At 37.5% G+C, this 22,775-nt stretch overlaps 1 protein-coding gene across 4 annotated transcripts in view; it reads right to left on the reverse strand.

Moving 5' to 3' along the window:
• NAALAD2 (N-acetylated alpha-linked acidic dipeptidase 2) overlaps nt 1-22,775 on the reverse strand; it is a 92,784-nt gene that overhangs the window by 60,132 nt on the left and 9,877 nt on the right. For 2 of the 4 annotated variants that reach the window (XM_044258332.1, XM_044258330.1), the window contains exon 2: nt 5,920-6,023. The exons of 1 other annotated variant lie outside the window; for it this stretch is intronic. In XM_044258332.1, coding sequence (XP_044114267.1) covers nt 5,920-5,984 — 65 coding nt within the window. In that variant the 5' untranslated portion in view covers nt 5,985-6,023. Of the gene's footprint in view, nt 1-5,919; nt 6,024-7,376; nt 7,488-22,775 lie in introns of all 4 variants that reach the window. One more of the 4 variants, XM_044258331.1, reaches the window with a different exon arrangement.

Genomic DNA, 22,775 nt, shown 5'->3' on the forward strand with positions numbered 1-22,775 from the left:
ATCTCACAAAGGGCCTAGATAAAAGGAGAGACAGACAGATAGGAACCTGTTGAGGTTTATTAAAGACCCTTAGTACTTGGAGACAGAAGCTGCTTTAGAGCGGTGGGGTTAGCACTGAACATGCCACTCCAAGGTCAATCAGGACAAATAGATCCCCAACCCCAGAGAGTGGTTTCTCCAAGCAGATTAAGAGGGAGGACTGGGAAGAGCCCCTGTATTTCCACCGAGTGCCATTACTGGGAATTAGGAAGACATTGGAAAGGCTGGCTTGGGGACTGATGACACCTGGTATGCTTAAATTTGTAAGTTATTTTGTCCAATGTCCTGGCCCTTTGCAATAATGGCAGAAACTGGGATTTTTGGTTCTGTAGAGGAGCCTTAATTTTCCAGAACTGAAAATTGAGACTGGTAGACATCTTTCTTATAGGTGACTCATCTGGGATAGGAGTAAGCTAGTTTGCCAAATTGACTAAATCTGGAGTGCACACAGTTTCTCATTCCATCATCATCCTTTTAACTATAAGAGAAAGAGCCTCTTTCAATACATTAATAAGCAGAATTAAATGCTACCCAAGTGGATTCAACAACTAAACAAACACCAGAATTTCCTTTAAAGATTATTTGCACTTGACTATAATAGATAGTTTCACCAGGTTTTTGTGTACAAACATGAATTTTGTTCCAATTAACAGGCTTAGGAAAAGCTACTCTAATTGCTTGGTGGACATTTCCTATGAGTGTTCAAGCATTTTGCCAAAAGTTAGGGTTTATTTCTCTAAATCCCTTTCAGGATGTTCTCACTGAGCTTATCTTTTCTCATATTTGACCTGGCTCTCACCAACAGGCATGTGGACAGATAAAAATCAAGAAGCCAGGTTGTACATTTAAATAACTATGCTAGGGGCGCCTGGGTGGCTCAGTGGGTTGAGCCGCTGCCTTCGGCTCAGGTCATGATCTCGGGGTCCTGAGATCGAGTCCCGCATCGGGCTCTCTGCTCAGCAGGGAGCCTGCTTCCCTCTCTCTCTCTCTCTGCCCGCCTCTCCGTCTACTTGTGATTTCTCTCTGTCAAATAAATAAATAAAATCTTTTTAAAAATAAATAAATAAATAAATAACTATGCTAAATTCTTCAGCAAACCTAAAGGGGTCTTTGGTTACTTTAGGAAACTATGGCCCAAAATTCAGCCTTAGTCCAAGGAATGTTAAGACATTTGAAGTTTAGTTAGATTCTCCAAAGACTTAACTTTATAGGGTAGATTTTAATGCATTTGGGATAGGAAGTACTGATTAGAGATTTGGAGGAAAAATGCAATTCAACAAGAGGATTAGAATGGGGGAGGGGGCCAGAAGAAGGAAAGGCAGGCACAAAGGAACAGAGGAAAATACCACTGGAGGAAGGGCCTGTGCACAAGGTGGAGCCCACGTGTCTGCAGACAGAGGGGGAGGGGGAAGAAAGTTCTCAGAAGCCATTTTGATCCCTTTCAATTGTTTGCCTCAGTTAATTCAGAAGTAGTATTTCACAAAGAAGCAAACTTAGAACCCTAAAAACACTTGGAAGCCTCAAGGTACCAATTAAAGAGGCATCCCATTCAGTTTTTTGTTTAGCTGGGACTTTCTGACTGAAGACATCCTAGGTTCCCCATAATGGCCATTAAAGTTCCCAAAAAGCTTGTGATTAAGTTGCTCCATTTAATTAGAAATGCACATGAGGAGGGATTTCTGTTTTTAAACAGAAATTTCTGTTTTAAACAGGAGGGGTGCCAGAAAGGAGGACCACCTCAAAGCATTTTAAAATCCCATTTTTTCAGAAGTGTTCTCTAGAGCAAAAAGAAAAATTCCTGAACAGCACAATTCCAACAGGAACATCCGGATTCCAAAAAGGAGTCTCACCAAAGCACAGCAGAGTTCCAAGAGGCACAGTCCAGTTCCAAAGAGACCAAATGCTGATCAAGTACTCTCAGAAGAGACGAGACCTTAACACAGATTCCAAATAAAGCCCCTAGAGATCAACACAAACACGAAGAGCAGAGATCCAATCCAGGAGAAAACTTACCCCCAAACTCCAGGGTTGGTAATAAAGCAGTGAGCTCAATTGGCTCTTTGGGTTCTGGCACCTGTTTGCTCACCAGCCTTGGAGTTATTGGGGGGTCTTCTTGGGATCCCATATCTCCTAACCAAGTAATGTCAACCTTAAAAATCAGCTGTCAGTTATTTCACGAACAAAAATGGGTTGATGAGGAGTTGCACAAAACTCCAGTTGGGACAGGCAAGCTGCTAGAGAACAAAGGAGAAGAAGGTTCTTTTATGGGGGCGGGCAAAGAGGGAGGAAGAGGACTTGCTGTTGCAAATGAAAAGTCTGTTGGAGTAAACTGGGAGTTTGAAGCATAGTGGCTTCTCATTGGCTGACTGTGACAGTATCTCATTGGCTGGGCTGTTGGGGTGGGTTGTGAGCGTTTTCATTCCTGCTGGAATAGTAAAGTAGTAGGACTAGAAAGATACACCTATTCCTGTTAAGGTCTCCAATTGGCCATGAGTGGTACAACATTAGAGGCCTCCCCTCCAATGTCCTCCCCTCTCCATTTTAGGGAGATTCCCCTTTATTAATTTTCACACTATTGAACTGTCTCTTTGCCACCCCCACTCCAGGAATTGCTTGAATTTCAGCAGCAAGGTGTATTTAAATACTGCTTTTTCTTCCCTGTTGCCCAATTCTGTCCTAATTCGTAACTGGTCACACTCGGGAAGCATTTCTGATCCTGGCTGCTCCACGGCACCACATTAGTTCCCTAACCATATATCAACATAAAAAATCCGATGGGATTCAGTTGTTCTGTCAATCTCTACCTGAGCAAGACATCAAGTTTCTGTAATTCTCAGTTTCTTCTTCTGTACTAGAGTTTTTCCTTACCTTACTAAAATAGTGTAGGTTCCAAGTAGTAAGATTAACCACTTTAAGTGCCTAGTGCCATAATGGACAGTAGGTTCTCAACAAACGTCAGCCTCCCTGTCATCCCCTTCTTATCAGTTATAGAGCATTTCTCTTTAAAAATATTTAGAAGGGGGTGGTGCTTGGGTGGCTCAGTTCGTTAAGCATCTGATTCTTGATTTTGGCTCAGGTCATGATCTCCAGGAAGTGAGATCAAGCCCCACATCAGGCAACATACTCAGTATGGATTCTGCTTAAGATTCTCTCCCCCTCCCTCTGCCCCTTCCTGTTTGTGCATGTGCACGTGCTCTCTAAAATAAATATATTTTTTAAGTGTCTAGAAGGTTTGCAAAATGGTGGTCTCTGTTAATAGGACTCCTGCATCCATCTATTTCATCCCAAAGAAAATATTTAGCAATTCATGACTGAATTCCTTGTATCTAACCAAAAGCAGTTTTGCCGCCAAACCAAACATGCCTGCTAAGCAAATTATGAAGGGGACAGTTACATCTATGGTTATACTCTCGATCTTTATTGCATTGTCTGTGGCCTTGATGATCTTAGTTAAAGCATCTCTCTTTGGTCCTAATAAGTTACTAGAGGAGACTAAATTCATTTCTAGTGAACTATAATTGCTGCTAGACATATTTGATGGATTTTTCCCTTGGAACTTTTGTAGAATCCATAAGAGTTAACATTGAACCAAATTATCTTTAGTGAAACTAATTGATCTCAAAATATATGTAATTCAGGGGCACCTGGGTGGTTCAGTGGGTTAAGCCTCTGCCTTCGGCTCAGGTCATGATCTCAGGATCCCAAGATCGAGTTCCACATCCAGCTCTCTGCTTGGCAGGGAGCCTGCTTCCTCCTCTCTCTCTCTGCCTGCCTCTTTGCCTACTTGTGATCTCTGTCAAATAAATAAATAAAATCTTTTAAAATATACATATATATATGTAATTCAATCCCAAAAGCCCAAAATTATCTGATTACAAAATGGGCAGAGGACCTGAATAGACATTTTTCCTAAGACAACATACAGATGTCCAACAGACACATGAAAAGATATTCAACATTACTTATCATCAGGGAAATGCAAATCAAAACTGTAATGAGATATCACCTCACACTTGTGAGTGTGGCTAAAATAAAAAACACAGAAAATAACAAGTGTTGACAAGGATGTGGATAAAAGGGAGCCCTTGTTCACTGTTGGTGGGAATGTAAGTTGATGCAGCCAGTGTGGAAAACAGGATGGAGGTTTCCAAAAAACTGAAAATAGAAATACCATATGATCCAGTAATTTCACTGCTGGATATTTGCCCAAAGAAAACTCAAACACTAATTTGAAAAGATACATGCACCCCTATGTTTATTGTAGAATAGCCAAGATATGCAAGCAACCCAAATATCCATCCAGAGATAAATGGATAAAAAAGTAGTATATATACACCATGAAATTACTTGGCTACAGAAAGAATTTGTCATTTGTGATGACATGGATGTATTTAGAGGGTATTATCATAAGTGAAATAAGTCACAGAAAGACAAATAGCATATGATTTCACTTATATGTGACATCTAAAAAACAAGCAAATAAATAGATTCTTAAATACAGAGAACAAACTGATGGTTGTCCAAGAGGAGGTAGGCACATGGGCAAAATAGGTGAAGGAAACTAAGAGGTACTAAGTTCCAGCTATACAAAAAGTTAGAGAGATAAAAAGTGCAGCATAGGGAATATGGTCAACATGGTAATAACACTGTATGGTAGCCGACTGTGACTACACTTCCTGTAGTGAGCACTGAGTGGAGAATCACTGAATAAATACATTGCTTACCTGTAACTAATATTACACTGTATGTTGATTACACTCCAATAACAAAGATTTTTGAAACACTTTTATATTCCCAAAGAGCCCTAACTTGAAAGACCCCAGCTCTTGCAGTCCGTTACCATACTTTAACTGATGACTCTAGCATTTTCTAGTTTAGAGATGAATGACTTCAAAAATATATTAGTTTTATAACAAAACAAGTCCCCCCCGCACTGCAACTGCATATATAGCCAACTAGAATGAAGTTATTCAAACAGAAGCAATAGCCAATGAAGTAACTACACTCCTCAGAGTTTAAGAACCATTTTCCCCAGAATATCCATTATTGTTTTTACTTAAAAATATTGGAATTTTAATAAATGTCCACTTAACAGTGGGTTGACAAGGGTCCTCTTTGGGTAACAAACAATATCAAACATTTGTGTATCAGTATACACAAAAACATGCTATGCATCTACTTTTTGAGGACCTATTACATCATTTATCTCCAGAACCTTAGCTTTTTCTATCTGCCACACAAGGGACCGCTGGCTATTGACTACATCTCTCTCATCTCTAGATGGAGAAAGAAGGTGGGAACTAATGAATAAAAGGACTTATTTGAGGGGTGCCTGCATGGCTTAGTTGGTTAAGTGTCTGATTCTTAATCTCAGCTCAAGTCTTAATCTCTGGGTTACAAGTTCAAGCCCTGTGTTGGGCTCCACGCTGAGCAAGGAGCCTACAGAAAAAAAAAAGGTAGGGGGGTAGCTTAAGAAAGGAACTTATTTCATAAATTTGTTTTCATATTCCTAATTCAATTTTTTGAATTAACTAAAGTTTGACTACTAGAAGACATCAGCATATTAATCAGCATTATTTCCCAACTTGATTGATCTTCCCAAATTAAAATTATTTATTCAATAAATATTTACTGAAAGATTAAAGCATGCCAGACATTTTTTTTTTTTTGACAGCAAAGAAAAGTTTACTGAATAATAGCAAATGGATAATACAAAGCTCCTGAGGAGGGAGGGGACCTGAGAGGGGGCCCTAGTATGCCAGACATTGTGATAAATCCCAAGGCTATGATCTTTGCCTTTAGAAAGCCTACGATACACAGACAAGGCAAACATCGAATATGTAATTAAATGTGAATATTTCTAAGAAGAAGCAGTATTACCTTAACTCTGGAGGTCGTCGCTGCCTCAACAGGTGGGATCTGCAATCTTTATCTTGCCAATCCATTGTAAAAAAGTCTGGTTAGCTGGTTCAGCAAGTCTTTGGCTTTTTGTTAATATGGATACAAATTCATTAGTAGGTTAAATTGCTTTTATATCTTTTCTCCCCTCCCCCTTCTCACACGCTAAAAGGGCCAATCTTATAACTTCAAAGTTCAAATTCCATCAAATGGGTCACAGTAGGACTTGAAAACAAGGTGTGATATGTACTAATAAAGTGGTATATATCAATTCTTTAACATACCAATAATTAGGATTTAATAGAAAAGGAACAGCCAATAATTAAGATTTAATAGAGAAGGAATGGTGTTTAGCTGTGCCACACATTTCATGTTTTGTCTGAAGATGTTGTCTTATCTTTCACATGAAAGGGATCACCTAGATGTCCATTGTACTGATATGGACATTATGCCATTAATGATGTCACAAGGTGATGGGATGATCTGTTTATCCAGATAGCAAGGTTCGTCTTCAAACAACTGAAAGGCAGTTATCATGATGACTGTAATTAGTGACAAGAGATACATCCCAGTTGAGCATTTCTAAAATCCTGGGTGCAAAAACTGCCAAAAATCAGTTTCAAGCTTAAAATAAGATGTTAGAATGTTAATGCATTGTATGGTATGCTATGATCTCGAAGGCAAGTGAGAAGTAGAAGAAGTATGATGGTGAGAAAAGTGCAAAAGACTAATAAAAGTGGAAACAAATTTTAAAAGAAAAGCAGAAAACCATGATTGGGTGATTTTCTTCTGATGTCACAATTACTCTACTCAACAGTAAATGTAGACATTAGAAAAGGCCCACAGAGACGGGGCCTCCACCCAGGCCTTCCCATCAACATAGGATGTGTGTAACCATGATGCTAACATTCCAGACAGAAGCTTGGTACTGATAAGTATATTATTTGGCCTTTAAGGTAAATTTTCCTTCTCAGCATTTCTCATCCCTTATCATGAACATGTGCCTTCAGCCCATTTTTCATGACAGCTTTTACCTAATAATGCTAACATCAGGGGACTCCTCGTGCTTTTTCTTACAACACTCTCATCACCCAGCCTCATTTATTATCTTCTATTATCCGGTATCTTCAGTATTATTCAATTAAGAATAATTCTCTTTAGATTTTTGACCTCCCTTCTAACCCTTTCTCTACTCCATCTTACCTAACACCAGTTTTCACTTGATGATACCCCTTTCCTAAAACCAGACAGATTTCCATTTCCTTGGGAAATGGAAATGAGTCCCATCATAATTCATGGGGTCAGAGAGAAAGGATGATCCTTTGCTTTGCATCATTATTCCACTGTGTATGCTTTTTCAAAGTTGCTATCCTCTGATTTTATCATTTGTTTACTATTCTCATTCTTAAACCCAGCTGAGTGCCAAGATGTTCTCCCACCTGTAGCAATGGTTTTAATGGCTTCCTTGTAGATTCTGGGTGTACTTCTGGGACTATGCTCATTGTTTCCTTCCACACTTGAATCCAATCCACCGGTAAGTTCTACTGGCTCTGCAATCAAATTGGAGCTTGAATCCAGCCACTTCACCAGTGTTATAATCTTAGCCGCAATCATCTCTCATCTAGACCTTTGCATCAGCCCCCTAACTGGCCTCTGCTTCCACTGTTGCTCCTGCACAGACCATCTCTGACTTAGTAGAGTTTTCTTCCTGAAGTAGCAATCAGATTTTGTTACTATCCTTCAAAGTTTTCCATTACACTTAAAAACAAAATTCAGACTTCTAGAGTGACAGCCAAACCCACTCGATCTAGTTTTAAATCTCCCCTCTCTTCAGTATAAGGCAACACTAAGGAAACATATCCAAGCGATCACCAGCATCACAAAGAACCAGACAACCCCAAAGGGAGGCCTGTGGTACTATACCATCCCAATGATAGTGTAAGTGTGGCACACCCATTTGTCTACAGATGAAAGAGGCTTGGTAAACGGTAAATGGCCAAGAAAGTTCTTAACTTTCTTCCACACTATCATCCAAGGGACCCTAACAAGGTAAAACAGCAAGAAAGGAGTATTCAACAATTTTGGAATTGGAAATTATTATTGGAAAAACTAAAATGTCTTTATTCCAGTTATTAAATAACTCTTCTTGACCTCTCAAACTGACCAAGGACAATATGACAATATGATCACTATTCTATAAGCCTTAGACATAATGAAGTTCGATCCTACAGTTTCCGAAGTTTCATTGCTAGTATTTGGGACTCAGTGCTTAATCTCTTCTAAATCTCAAACCATCCCAAGAAAGGCTTCTACCAGGCTTCTCAGTAGCCTTAGCTTTCATGTAGAAGGCCTTCTTTTTCTTAGACCCACACAAGCAAGGGTGTTCATGAGTAAGTGAAAGAGGTTTTCAGATAACCAAGTGGTGAAGTTATTACAGACCTTGGCTCATAGAAAGAAGGTAGGAAAAGTTCCAGGGGAGAAGAGACAAAAGGATAAAAGAACCATGGTGTGTTCCAAGAGACTGTGAAATAACTGATTCAATGAATGTTCTCTGGCTTTTACAAAGACCAAAATTTTAACAACCTATCTACCCTACCTCTTAAAACACAGGTCATTCTCTCAACAACACTCAATTTTTAACCAACATAGACACTTTATTTACTTTTCCTTAAAGTCTCTTTTCATAAGTAAGAATGCTATTAGGATATTTTATAAAAGTTACTTTATGTTGATACAAAATATCTGAGGGTACCTTACATCTTGCAGAATAGGGTTGAAGTCCCTAGAACTAAATCTGTAAAACTGGACTCAAGATGCATAAAAAATTAAAAGACATTCTCAGAACTTTTACTTCCAAAAAATTTAAAGAGCACTAAACTGCAACAAACTTGGAAAGATTGTTAAATGCCAGGACTGTTACACCAGTCATGCCTGTTATCTTTTGAAGAAAAAGGGTGTGGTGAGCAGGCTTACTATAAAGACAACATCTTAGTATCCAAACATTGTATTTTCTGTACTGCTTAGAGAAAACTGTCCTTGCAATTTATTGGCCTCGGGAGACACATGATCCCTTCCCTTCCCCAAGCAAAATACAACCAAGGAGAGATACCCTATCCTAGTGGACAATCAGCTCTAATGAATTTTATACTATTTCTTAGTTAGTTTTGGTGAAACCAAATTTAAAACTAATCCAGAAATACAGAACTTAGAGTGAGATCATTCTTATTTACATTCCATTTTAGAATGGAATACTAATAATAGAAAGGATACTTGCTCTCTAGGCATTGGGAGCATCTGACCCAAATGAAAGGGTGTTGACTATACTTAAAACAACTTAAAAATTAAAAATGTAATTACCATATTGATCCAGTAATTCCACTTCTGAGTATTCAATGAAGATGAAAACACTAGTTTAGTTCAAAAAGATATCTGCAGCCCCATAATCATGGGAGCATTATTTACAATAGTCAAAAAACAGAAACAACCTGCATGCCCATTGATGGATGAATTGATGGGTATTAAGGAAGACATGTATTGTGATGAGCACTGAGTGTTTTATGCAACTAATGAATTGTTGAACACTACATTAAAAACTAATGATGTACTATATGCTGGCTAATTGAACCTAAGTGGGGGGTGGGGGGAGAAAACGTGAGAGAAGGAAGATGACAGAGAATTCTGATCCTGAGTCACTGCCTCCTACAGACACACCTTGGCAGAGGACCCAGCACTGGAGCAGCAGTTTGAAAATCATCTGAGTTATACATAAAGAAAATTTATTGATTAATTTTAGGACATATGCCAGAGAGTCAGGGATCTGCAGGAGCTTTCTCTTGAAACAGGAGTGGTAGCAGGTGCCGTTTTTCTTGCCCTCCTTCAGCCTAGATAACCAATGGTTGCAGCACCAGTTCGGACACTCTCCATTTACCTAGTTAGCAGCAATTGCCTGCCCTGACATTTCCCTATAGACCTGCCCCACCCCATCTGCTTACCTCAGCAGGCAACCCCTCTAAACAGCTCCTGCCCTGCCTCACCTAGGAGGCAGCTCTAGTAAGAATTGGTGTCCCTCCATAGTGACTTCTGCCCTGCAACACTGGAGAGGTGGCATGAGCTGGGATGGCTTCCCCTTCAAAGGGATGGGAAAACCAATCCCACACACTGGTGTGCCTGCAGTAGCTGCAGCTGGGCTTTTCAGCTAGCTGTGCCAGGAGCAAAGCCTGCTCCACCGGTGCATCAGCAGCACATGCAGCTGATCACTGTGGACAGATGGGATGAGGGGTGGCCACATCCACCAGCACACCTGCTGGGGCTGCAACAGGGCTTCTCAGTCAGCCATGCAAGGGACAAGCCCTATCCACCAGTGCACCCAAAGAGCTGAGGCTGAGTCACACGGGGAGCAAACACAGGCCACACAGGGGACACCCTTGGAGCTTCTGGTTTTGGTGATGAGGGGGGGGTTGTGTTACAGGGCATCACTGGACACCTTCTACATAAGATCACTACTTTTAAAACCAAGAGAAGTAGTGGAACTATATAATACAAAGGAAAAAAAAAAAAAACAACAACCAGAAAGACAAAATAAGGAGATAGAGAACATGTTCCAAATAAAAGTATACAATAAAAACACAGAAAAAGAACTAAATGAAATGGAGATAAACAATCTACCTGAAAGAGATTTCAATGTAATGGTCACAAAGATACTCAATGGACTTTAGAGAATGAACCTAGTGAGAACTTCAGAGAGATAGAAAATAAAACAAAGAACCAATCAGAACTGAAGAATAGTTGAAAATTTTAAATATGTTAGAGAAAATCAACAGCAGATTAAAGGATGCAGAAGAACAGATCAGCAATCTGGAAGACATGGTAGTAGAAAGCACCTAAGCTGAACAGCAAAAAGAAAAAAAGAATTTAAAAAATGAAGACAGACTAGGACATCTGCAACAAAAATCAATCATAGCAACATTTATATTATAGGGGTTCCAGAAGGAGAAAAGAAAGCGGGAGAAAAAACTTAAAGAAACAATAACAGTGGGGCACCTGGGTGGCTTAGTGAGGTAAAGCCTCTGCCTTCAGCCTAGGTCATGATCTCAGGGTCCTGGGATCGTGCCCGGCATTGGGCTCTCTTCTCAGAGGCAAGTCTGCTCCCCACCCCCGCCTGCCTCTCTGCCTACTTGTGATCTCAGTCTGTCAAATAAAAAAATAAAATCTTGAAAAAAAAATGAAACAATAACTGGATAAATATGTAGGATAAATTTCTAGGAACACACAATCTTCTGACACTGAATCAGGAAGAAATAGACAATTTGAACAGTCCAGTTACTAGTAATAAAATTGAATCAGTAATCAAAATAAAAAATAAAACCAACAAAAATCCAGGATCAGATGGCTTCACAGGTGAATTCTACCAATATTTAAAGAAGAGTTAATACCTATTCTTCTCAAAATATTACAAACAGTGGAAGAGAAAGAAGAATTTCCTAATTCATTCTATGGGACCAGCATTATCCCGATACCAAAAGAGGACAAAGAGGACAAAAAAAAATTATTGACAGATATCTCTGATAAGCATAGATGCAAAAATCCTCAACAAAATATTAGCAAATTGAATTCAATAATACATTAAAATGATCATTTGCCACAATCAAGTGGGCCTTATTCTAGGGATGGAATCATCATCTTCTTATCAGTCAATGTGATCCATCATGTTAATAAGAGGAAAGAAAAACCATATGATCATCTCAACAGAGGGAGAAAAATATTTGACAAAATACAACACCTATTTATGATTAAAACAAAACAAAACAAAACCCTCAACAAAGTGGGTTTAGATGGAACATATCTCAACATAATGAAGGCTGTATATGAAAAACCTACAGCTAACTTTGTACTCAATGATGAAAAGCTGAAAACCATTCTTCTTAGATCAGGAACAAGACAAGAATGTCCACTTTCACCACTTTCATTCGTCATATCTCTGGAAGTCCTAGTAACAGCAATAAGAAAATAAAATGATATAAAACACATTCAAATTGGCAAGGGAGAAGTAAAACTTTCACTATTTGCTGATGACATGATACTATATAGAAAGCCCTGAAGTTTCACCAAAAAACTATGAAAATTGAAATGAAATTCAGTAAAGTTATAGGATTCAAACTCAATAGACAGAAAATTTCCTATTTCTATAGGTCTATAACAAAGTGGCAGAAAGAGAAATTAAGTAAACAATCCTATTTACAATTATACCAACAATAAAACACCAAAAAATAAATTTAACCAAGAAGCTGAAAACCTGTGCTCTGAAAATTAAGACATTGATGAAAGAAATAAAAACAACACAAACAATGAAAGATATACTATGCTCATGGATTGGAAGAATAAACACTATCAAAAATGCCCATATTATCCAAAGCAATCTACAGATTCAATGTAATCTCCATGAAAATACCTAGAGCAAAACATTTTTTGCAGACTAGAATAATCCTAAAATTTATATGGAACCACAAAAAAACCTAAATAATGAAAACAATTTCCTAAAAGAACAAAACTGAAGATATCACAATCCTAAATTTCCAAACTATACTACAAAGCTATAATAATCCATACAGGCTTGTATTGGTGCAAATATAGGCACATAGATAAGTGGAACAAGATAGAGAGCTCAGAAATAAACTCACACTTATATAGTCAATTAATTACAACAAAGGAGGCAAGAATATACAATGGGGAAAAGATCATCTTGCAGGGAACTGTACTGGGAAAGATGGACAGCTACATGTCAAAGAATAAAGCTAGAGCACTTTCTTACACCATATGTGAAAATAAACTTAAAATAGATTAAAGACCTAAATATGAGACCTAAAGCCATAAAACTCCTAAAATGAAATGTAGACAGTAATCCCTTGGATATCACCTGTACAATATTTTTCTGGATATATCTCTTCAGGCAAAGGAAATAAAAGCAAAAATAAATAAATAATTGGGACTATACCAAAATAAAAAGTTGTTTTGCACAGCAAAGGAAATCACCAACAAAACAGAAAGGGAACCTACTGAATGGGAGAAGATATTCACAAATGATTTACTCAACAAGGGGTTAATATCCAAAATATATAAAGAACTGATGTAACTCATTTTAAAAAAAAAAAAAAAAACACCTACTTAAAAAATGGGCGGGGTACCTGGGTGGCTCAGGTGGTTAAGCACCCAACTCTTGATTTTGGCTCAGGTCATGATCTCAGGGATCTTAGGATCCCTATGCTGGGCTCCTCACAAAGCATAAAATTCTCTCTCCCTCTCTCTCTGCCTCTGCCCTATTTCTAAGAAAGGAAAAAAAAAAAAAAAAAAAAGGAGGGCAGAGTACCTAAATAGACATTTTCCCAAAGATAATACACAAATGGCCAACAAACACATGAAAGGATGCTTTACATCACTCATCCTCCTCATCCTCCGGGAAATGAAATAAAAACCACAATAAGATAGCACCTCACATATGTCTGAATTGTTAATAAATAAAAGACAACAAATAACAAGTATTAGTGAGAATGTGGAGTAAAGGGAGCCCTGATGTACTGGTGGGTAGGAATGCAAACTGAAGCAACTATTATGGAAAACAGTATGGAGGTTTCTCAAAAAATTAAAAATAAAGATACCATGTAATAGAGTAATTCCACTACTGGGAATTTGTCCAAAAATAATGCAAACAGTAACTTGAAAAGATATACACATCTCTATGTTTATTGTAGCATTACTTATAATAGCCAAGATAAGGAGACAATACAAGTATCCATTGATAGATGAGTGGATAAAGATTATGTGGTATATATGTACAATGCAATACTAGCCACAAAAATGAATGAGATCTTGCCATTCATGACAACATGAATGTACTTAGCAGGTAATATGCTAAGTGAAATAAGTCAGAAAAACAAATACCATATGATTCCACTTGCATGTGAAATCTAAAAAAAAAAAACCCTAACAAGAAAACCACCAAAAAAAAAAAAAAAAACCAAAGACAAAAATCCCATACAGACTCAAAAGAACAAACTGGTGGTTGTTGGAAGAGAAGTGGTTGGGGGAATAGTGAGGTGAAGGGGATTAAGAGGTACAAACTTCCAGTCATAAAATATGTCAACATAAGGAATACAGTTAATATTATAATAATGTCATATGGAGACAGATGGTGATGATACTTATCATGGTGAGCAATGAGTATAAAATTGTCAAATCACTATGCTGTGCACCTGAAACTAATATAACATTTTATGTCAACTATACTTCAATAATAAATTTCAAAATATGTATATACAAAGTGGGTAATTAAGCTTAAATATATAAGTACTTACACTAAAACATGAACATAATATTTCAACTAAGAAGAAAATATTGTCAGAAATAAGAAAGAATACCTGAAAACTCCCCTAATCTCAGGAAGGAAACAAACATTCACCAAGTTCAGGAAGCAGAGAAGTTCCTAAATAAGATGAACTGAAGAAGGTGCACAGCAAGAAGCATAATAATCAAATTGGAAAAATTGGGGCACCTGGGTGGGTAGTCAGTTAAGCCTCTACCTTCACCTCAGGTCATGTTCTTCGGGTCCTGGGGTCAAGCCCCGCATTAGGCTCCCTGCTCAGTGGGGAGTCTACTTCTCCCTCTCCCTGTGTTTCTCCCCCCCACTCATCCTCCCTCTCTCTCTCTCTGTCCCTAATAAATAAAATCTTTTTAAAAATTAGAATAAAATTAAAAATAAAGAGAAAACCCTAAAAGCAGCAAAAGAAAAGCAAATCGTTATGTACAAGGAAAACCACATAAAGCCATCAGCTGCTTTTTCAGCAGAAACTTTGCAGGTCAGAAGAGAGTAGCATGATATATTCAATGTGCTGAAAGAGGAAAAAATCCTTCAACCAAGAATAGCCTGCCCAGCAAGTTACCACTCAGAATTAAAGGAGAGATAAGGAGTTTCTCAGATAAACAAAAGGTAAAGGACTTCATCACCACTAAGTGGGTTAAACTACAAAAGAAAAGGCTATAAGTAGAAGAAAATTATGAAAAGAAAAATATTTCACTGGTAAAAGCAAACACACAGTGGTAGTAGTAGATCATTTATGAAGCTAATATGACTGTTAAAATACAAAAGTAGTATTACTAGTAATAGCTACAAAAGTTGGGTAAGGGATACATGAAATAAAATATGTGAAATATGATATCCTGTACATAAAATGTAGAGGGGGGTGTAAACATGTAGCTCCTTTAGCATGTGTTCAAACTTAAGCAACCATTAACTTAATATAGACTGCTATCTATACAGGATGTTATATATGAACCTCATGGTAACCACAAACCAAAAATTTATAATAGATTCAGAAACACACACACACCCACAAAGAGAAAGCATTAAAGAAAGTCATTCATATAAAGTATCATGTCATCTGTGAAGAGAGAGAGTTTGACTTCTTCATTGCCCATTTGGATACCTTTTATTTCTCTTTGTTGTCTGATTGCTGTTACTAGGACTTCTAATACTATGTTGGACAAGAGTGGTGAGAGTGGGTATACTTTTCATGTTCCTGATCTCAGCGGGAAGGCTGTGAGCTTTTTCCCATTGAGGATGATATTTGCTGTTGGTTTTTCATAGACAGATTTTATGAAGTTCAAGAATGTTCCCTCTATCCCTATACTTTGAAGTATTTTAATCAAGAACCGATGCTGGATTTTGTCAAATGCTTTTTCTGCATCAATTGAGAGGACCATGTGGTTCTTCTCTCCTCTCTTATTGATTTGTTCTATCACATTGATTGATTTGCGAATGTTGATCCACCCTTGTAAACCATGGATGAATCCTACCTGGTCATGGTGGATAATCTTTTTAATATGCTGTTGGATCCTATTTGCTAGGATCTTGTTGAGAATCTTAGCATCTATATTCATCAGTGATATTGGTCTGAAATTCTCCTTTTTGGTGGGGTCTTTGCCTGGTTTGGGGATCAGGATAATGCTGGCTTTATAAAAAGAGTCTGGAAGTTTTCCTTCTGCTTCAATTTTTTGAAACAGCTTCAGGAGAATAGGTGTTATTTCTTCTTTGAAAGTCTAGTAGAACTCCCCAGGGAATCTATCAGGTCCAGGGCTCTTGTTTTTTGGGAAGTTTTTGATCACTGCTTCAATCTCGTTACTAGATATCAGTCTATTCAGGTTGTCAATTTCTTCCTGGTTCAATTTTGGGAGTTTATAGTTTTCCAGGAATGCAGCCATTTAATCTAGGTTTCTTAACTTATTGGCATATAACTGTTGGTAATAACTTCTGATGATTATTTCTATTTCCTTGGTGTTAGTTGTGATCTCTCCCTTTTCATTCATAATTTTATTAATCTGAGCTTTCTCTCTTTCTTTTGGATTAGTCTGGCCAATGGCTTATCAATCTTACTGATTCTTTCAAAAAACCAGCTTCTAGTTTCATTGATACGCTCTACTGTATCTCTAGTTTCGATCTCATTGATATCTGCTCTAATCTTCATTATTTCCTTTCTTGTGTGTGGAGTTGTTTTAATTTGTTGATACTTTATATGGAAAACCCAAAAGACTCCACCCCCAAACTACTAGAACTCATACAGCAATCAGTAATGTGGCAGGATACAAAGTCAATGTACAGAAATCAGTTGCTTTCTTATAAACTAACAATGAAAATACAGAAAGGGAAATTAGAGAATCAATTCCATTTACTACAGCACCAAGGATCACAAGATACCTGGGAATAAACCCAACCAAAGAGGTAAAGGATCTGTACTCAAGGAACTATGGAACACTCATCAAAGAAATTGAAGAAGACACAAAAAGATGGAAGACCATTCCATGCTCTTGGATAGGAAGAATAAACATTGTTAAAATGTCTCTACTGCCTAGAGCAATCTATACTTTTAATGCCATTTCGATCAAAATTCTACCAGTATTTTTCAAAGAGCTGGAGCAAATAATCCTAAAATTTGTATGGAATCAGAAGAGACCCCGAATTGCTAAGGAAATGTTGAAAACAAAAAACAAAACTGGAGGCATCACGTTACCTGATTTCAAGCTTTACTACAAAGCTGTGATCACCAAGACAGCATGGTACTAGCATAAAAACAGACACATAGACCAGTGGAACAGAGTAGAGAGCCCAGATATGGACCCTCAACTCTATGGTCAAATAATCTTCAACATAGCAGGAAAAAATATACAGTGGAAAAAAGACAGTCTCTTCGATAAATGGTGCTGGGAAAACTGGGCAGCTATATGTAGAAGAATGAAACTTGACCATTCCCTTACACCGTACACAAAGATAAGCTCGAAATGGATAAAAGACCTCAGCGTGAGACAGGAATTCATCAGAATCCTAGAGGAGAACATAGGCAGTAACCTCTTTGATATCAACCACAGCAACTTCTTTCAAGATATGTCTCCAAAGGCAAAGGAAACAAAAGCAAAAATGAACTTTTGGGAATTCATCAAGATCAAAAGCTTCTGCACAGCAAAGGAAACAGTCAACAAAACAAAGAGGCAACCCACAGAATGGGAGAATATATTCACAAATGACAGTACAGACAAAAGGTTGATATCCAGGATCTACAAAGAACTTCTTAAACTCAACATACACAAAACAGATGATCATGTCAAAAAATGGGCAGAAGACATGAACAGACACTTCTCCAATGAGGACATACAAATGGCTATCAGACACACCGAAAAAATGTTCATCATCACTAGCCATTAGGGAAATTCAAATTAAAACCACACTGAGATACCATCTTACACCAGTTAGAATGGCCAAAATTAGCAATACTGGAAACGTGTGTTGGAGAGGATGTGGAGAGAGGGGAACCCACTTATACTGTTGGTGGGAATGCAAGTTGGTGCAGCCACTTCAGAAAACAGTGTGGAGATTCCTTAAGAAATTAAAAATGGAGCTTCCCTATGACCCTGCAATTGCACAACTAGGTATTTACCCCAAAGATACAGATGTAGTGAAAAGAAGGGCCATCTGTACCCCAATGTTTATAGCAGCAATGGCCATGGTCGCCAAACTGTGGAAAGAACCAAGATGCCCTTCAACAGATGAATGGATAAGGAAGATGTGGTCCATATATACTATGGAATATATGCCTCCATCAGAAAGGATGAATAGCCAACTTTTGTATCAACATGGACGGGACTGGAAGAGATCATGCTGAGTGAAATAAGTCAAGCAGAGAGAGTCAATTATCATATGGTTTCACTTATTTGTGGAGCATAACAAATAACATGGAGGACATGGGGAGGTGGAGAGAAGGGAGTTGAGGGAGATTGTAAGGGGAGATGAACCATGAGAGACTATGTACTATGAAAAATAATCTGAAGGTTTTGAAGGGGTCAGGGGTGGGAGGTTGGGGGAGCCAGGTGGTGGGTATTATGGAGGGCATGTATTGCATGGAGCACTGGGTGTGGTGCATAAACAATGAATTCTGTTACATTGAAAAGAAATAAATTTTAAAAAAAAAGAAAGTCATTCAACTAATTCAACTATAAGGAAAGATAAGAAAGGAACAGAGAAGAACGACAAAAACAGCCAGAAAACAATTAACAAATGGCAATAAATACATAGCTATCGATACTTTAAATGTAAATGGAGTAAGTCTCCAATCAAAAGACCTAAGGTGACTGGCTGGATTAAAGTTAAAAGACCCATCCATATGCTGCCTACAAGAATCCGTTCAGACCTAAAGACATATACAGACCACAAGTGAAGGATGGAAAAAGAGATTTCATGCACATGGAAGCAGAAAAATGCCAGGGTAGCAATACTCACAAAACAGATTTTAAAACAAAGTCTGTAACAAGAGCCAAAGAGGAGCACAACATAATGTTGGGGGGGGGGTCAATTCAACAAGAGGATAAAACAATGTAAATATCTATGCACCCAATATTGGAACATCTCAATAGATAAATATTAACAGACATAAAGGAAGAAATTGACAGTAATACAAGAATAACGGGGGACTTTAATACCCTACTTACATCACTGTAGAGATCATCTGGATGGGAAATCAGTAAAGAAACAGTATTTTTGAATAACACATTAGACTTAACAGATATATACAGAACTTTCCATCCAAAAACAGCAAATCAGATGTTCTTTTCAAGCTTCTTTTCAATGTTCACATAGAACATTCTCTACGATAGATCCCATGGTAGGTCACAAAACAAGTGTCAATAAATGTAAAAAGATTGAAATCATATTAATCATCTATTCCAACCACAATAGTATGAAACTAGGAATCAATTACAAGACAACTGGAAGAAGATCATGTCAAGACTTAACAACATGCTACTCAACAACTAATGAGTCAAAGAAATTAAAGAGGAGATTAAAAACCTGGAGACAAATGAAAATAGAAACACTACAGTTTAAAATCTGTGGGACACAGTAAAAGAAGTACTAAGAAGGAAGTTTATAGCTCTATTGTCCTACCTCAAGAAACAAAAATTTCAAATAAACAATCTAACCGTACACAAAAGGAACTAGGAAAAGAACAAAGTCTAAAATTGTTCAAAAGAAGTAATAATATCAGAGCAGAAATAAATGAAATAAAGCACAGAAAAAATAAGGGAAAAAAAAAAGACTCATAGAAAAAAAAGACTCAATAAAACTAGGGCTGGTTCTTGTAAAGATAAACAAAACAGATAAATCTTTAGCCAGAACACTCAAGAAAAATTGAGAGGACTCAAAATCAGAAATGAAAGAGAAGTTACAACCAACATGACAGAAATACAAAGGATAATGGGAGACTACAATGAAAAATTGCATGCCAACAAATTAGACAACCTAACAGAAATGGGTATTTCTAGAAACATACTATCTTCCAAGACTGAAGAAACAGAAATTTAAACAGACTGGTTACTACTAATAAAACTGACTTGGTTTAAAACAAAACAAAACAAACAAACAAAAAAACTAAATTGGTTAAAAACCAAAACAAAAAGAAAGACAAAAAGAAACCTAACTCCCAACAAACAAAAGGTCCAGGCCCAAATGGCTTCATGGGTACATTCTACCAAACATTTAGAAAATAATTACTACCTATCCTTTTCAAACTATTCGAAAGCTAGAAGACTTCCAAATTGATTTCATGAGGCCACAGTTACCCTAATACCAAAATCAGACAAAGTCACACCAAAAAACTAATGAAACTATAGGCCAATATTCCTGATGAATATAGATGCAAAAATCTTGAACAAAATATTAGCAAACCAAATTCAACAATACACTAAAAGGATCATTCATCATAATTAGGTGAGATTTATTCCAGGGGTGTAAAGATGGCTCAGTACCTGCAAATCAATGAACATGATACACCTCATTAATGAAATGAAGGATAAAAATTGTATGATCAATCTCAATAGGTGCAGAAAGATAATTGGGTAAAATTCAAAATCCTTTCATGATCAAAACTCTCAACAAAGTAACTACAGAGGGAATATACTTCACCATAATAAAGGCCATATTTATGGTCTACAGCTAATGTCCTACTCAAAGGCAAAAAGCTGATAACTTTTCCTGTAATCTCAGGAATAAGACAAGGATGCCCACTCCTTTTTTTTTTTTTTTTAAAGATTTTATTTTCATTTGTTTGACACGGAGCGAGAGCACAAGTAGTGGAGCAGCAGAGGGAGAAGAAGCAGACTCCTCCCCACCCCCAACCCTGAGCATGGAGCCCAGTGCAGGGCTTGATCCCAGTACCATGGGATCATGATCTGAGCAGAAGGCAGTTGCTTAACTGACTGAGCCACCCAGGTGCCCAGGAATGCCTGCTCTGGTCACTTTTATTCAACAGAATTGGAAGTCATAGAACAGTTATACAAGCAAAAGGCCAATCAGAAAACATGAACAAAAACTGAAGCAGCTCATCTGCAACCTATATCATTGCTACTAGCCTATATCTTTGGTACCAGTAAGGTTCCATTTTGTAAGCAATAAGCACTGACTTGGACTAACTTGAACAGGAAAGTAATCATAACTCACAATCTCTGGAAAGATAAGAAAATATCAAAAACGTTAAAGTGGGCAGAAATCAAGGCAATCGGGCATCCATAACTATGGCAAAATTTATGTCATGGGAGTAAAATGGCAAAGATAGTATGGCTGTAGCAGCAGGGAACCAGATCACATTAACCATGCTGCTCTGCAGCACTTTGCTTAGGAGACCATCTTTATTCCCACCATGGAAACACTTAGATCATGTGTCTGTGCTCTAGCTTTCAAGCTCAGGGAACAGAAAGGTCTAGACCTTATAGCTTCTCTAGTGGAAAAGAATCCCAGAGCCCTGAATTATCACAGAGTGGAATATTCCTCAAACATAGCTAAGGGTTTCAAATACTAGACAACCAAAAACATGCCAGCAAATAATCAAAGAGTCCATTCTTTCCTGCCCAACATCCATATACATCAGTCTTCCTATAGCTATATTTCCAAAAAAATTCTCTATAGTCTTACGATTTTCACACTTAACAAGAGTCCACTCATTCCTTCTCTAAACAGAAAAAATGTGTTAGAGTACTATTTAGGGAAGTGGTTTTCAAAGTGAGGTCACCCCACTAAAAGCATTGTTATCACTTGGCAGCTTATGAGAAGTGCAAATCCTCAAGCCAAACCTAGAATTATTCAATTGGAAACTTAGCAATCTGTGTTTCACAAATCCCTGACTGTATTCTGGCCATGCTAAAGTTTGAGAACCACCGGTCTAGAGAAATTGACGTTGACAGCCAAAGAGAAAGAGAGGTGTTTTTACAGATTTATAGGATGGAGGAATAAACTCCCAGTTCCTGACACCACCTGCCAGTCTAGTATTTCTGGGCGATGCTCATTCTTTGTCTAGTTGCATGATGGGTCCATCTAAATGGTCTCATCCTGTGAAAACTGGAAAGATAGCCACCAACATTATACCCTGCTTACATTTTATATGCAGTAGGGAGTGAGAGAGAAAATAGATAGAAAATATACACCTAAGGCAGTAAAGGAGGAGACAGGATTAGAGTTCTTGGGTCACCAATAGATCATTGTTCATGTTCAAATCTCTTTAAATGTATTTGACTGTTTAAGAAAAAATAATACCAGTGTAGTATGGGTTTTATAATATACATAAAAATAAAATGTATAAAAATAGTAATAGGGTGCCTGGGTGGCTCGGTGGGTTAAAGCCTCTGCCTTTGGCTCAGGTCACAATCCCAGGGTTCTAGGATTGAGTCCTGTCATCGGGATCTCTGCTCAGCGAGGAGCCTGCTTCTCCCCCACCTCTCTCTGCCTGCCCCTCTGCCTACCTGTGATCTCTCTGTCAAATAAAGAAATAAAATCTTTTAAAAAAATAATAATAAAAGTTCTAGTCTATATGTGTCCTATAAGAAATGTGCTTTAAGTGTAAGGATAAATTGGTTAAGGATGAAAGGATGAAAAAAGGTATAACAACTTGATAATGCTAAGCCAAAAAAAAAAAAAAAATCAAGATTGGCTTTTACTATATCAGAGAAAGTATGTCTTAGAACAAAAGTTTAAAGGATAGGTAGATAATTATTTTAGTATATATATATTGGCCTATCATAAAAATTTGAAACTTGTTATTTTCTTTTTATTGCCTTTTTGGACATTTCAATAATTTTTTCCCAATTATTTAATTGTGGTAAATAGGCTATTTTAGAAAGATAAAATGTTCAATTCACCAAGGGAGTATAATGATCCTAAACACTTATGCACCTACTAACAGACCTTCAAAATTCATGAGGCAAATACAGATAGAATTGCAAAAGAAAATAAACCCACAATTATAGTAGGAGAT

Source organism: Neovison vison, chromosome 7 (assembly GCF_020171115.1).
Source record: "Neovison vison isolate M4711 chromosome 7, ASM_NN_V1, whole genome shotgun sequence".
NCBI lineage: Eukaryota > Metazoa > Chordata > Mammalia > Carnivora > Mustelidae > Neogale > Neogale vison.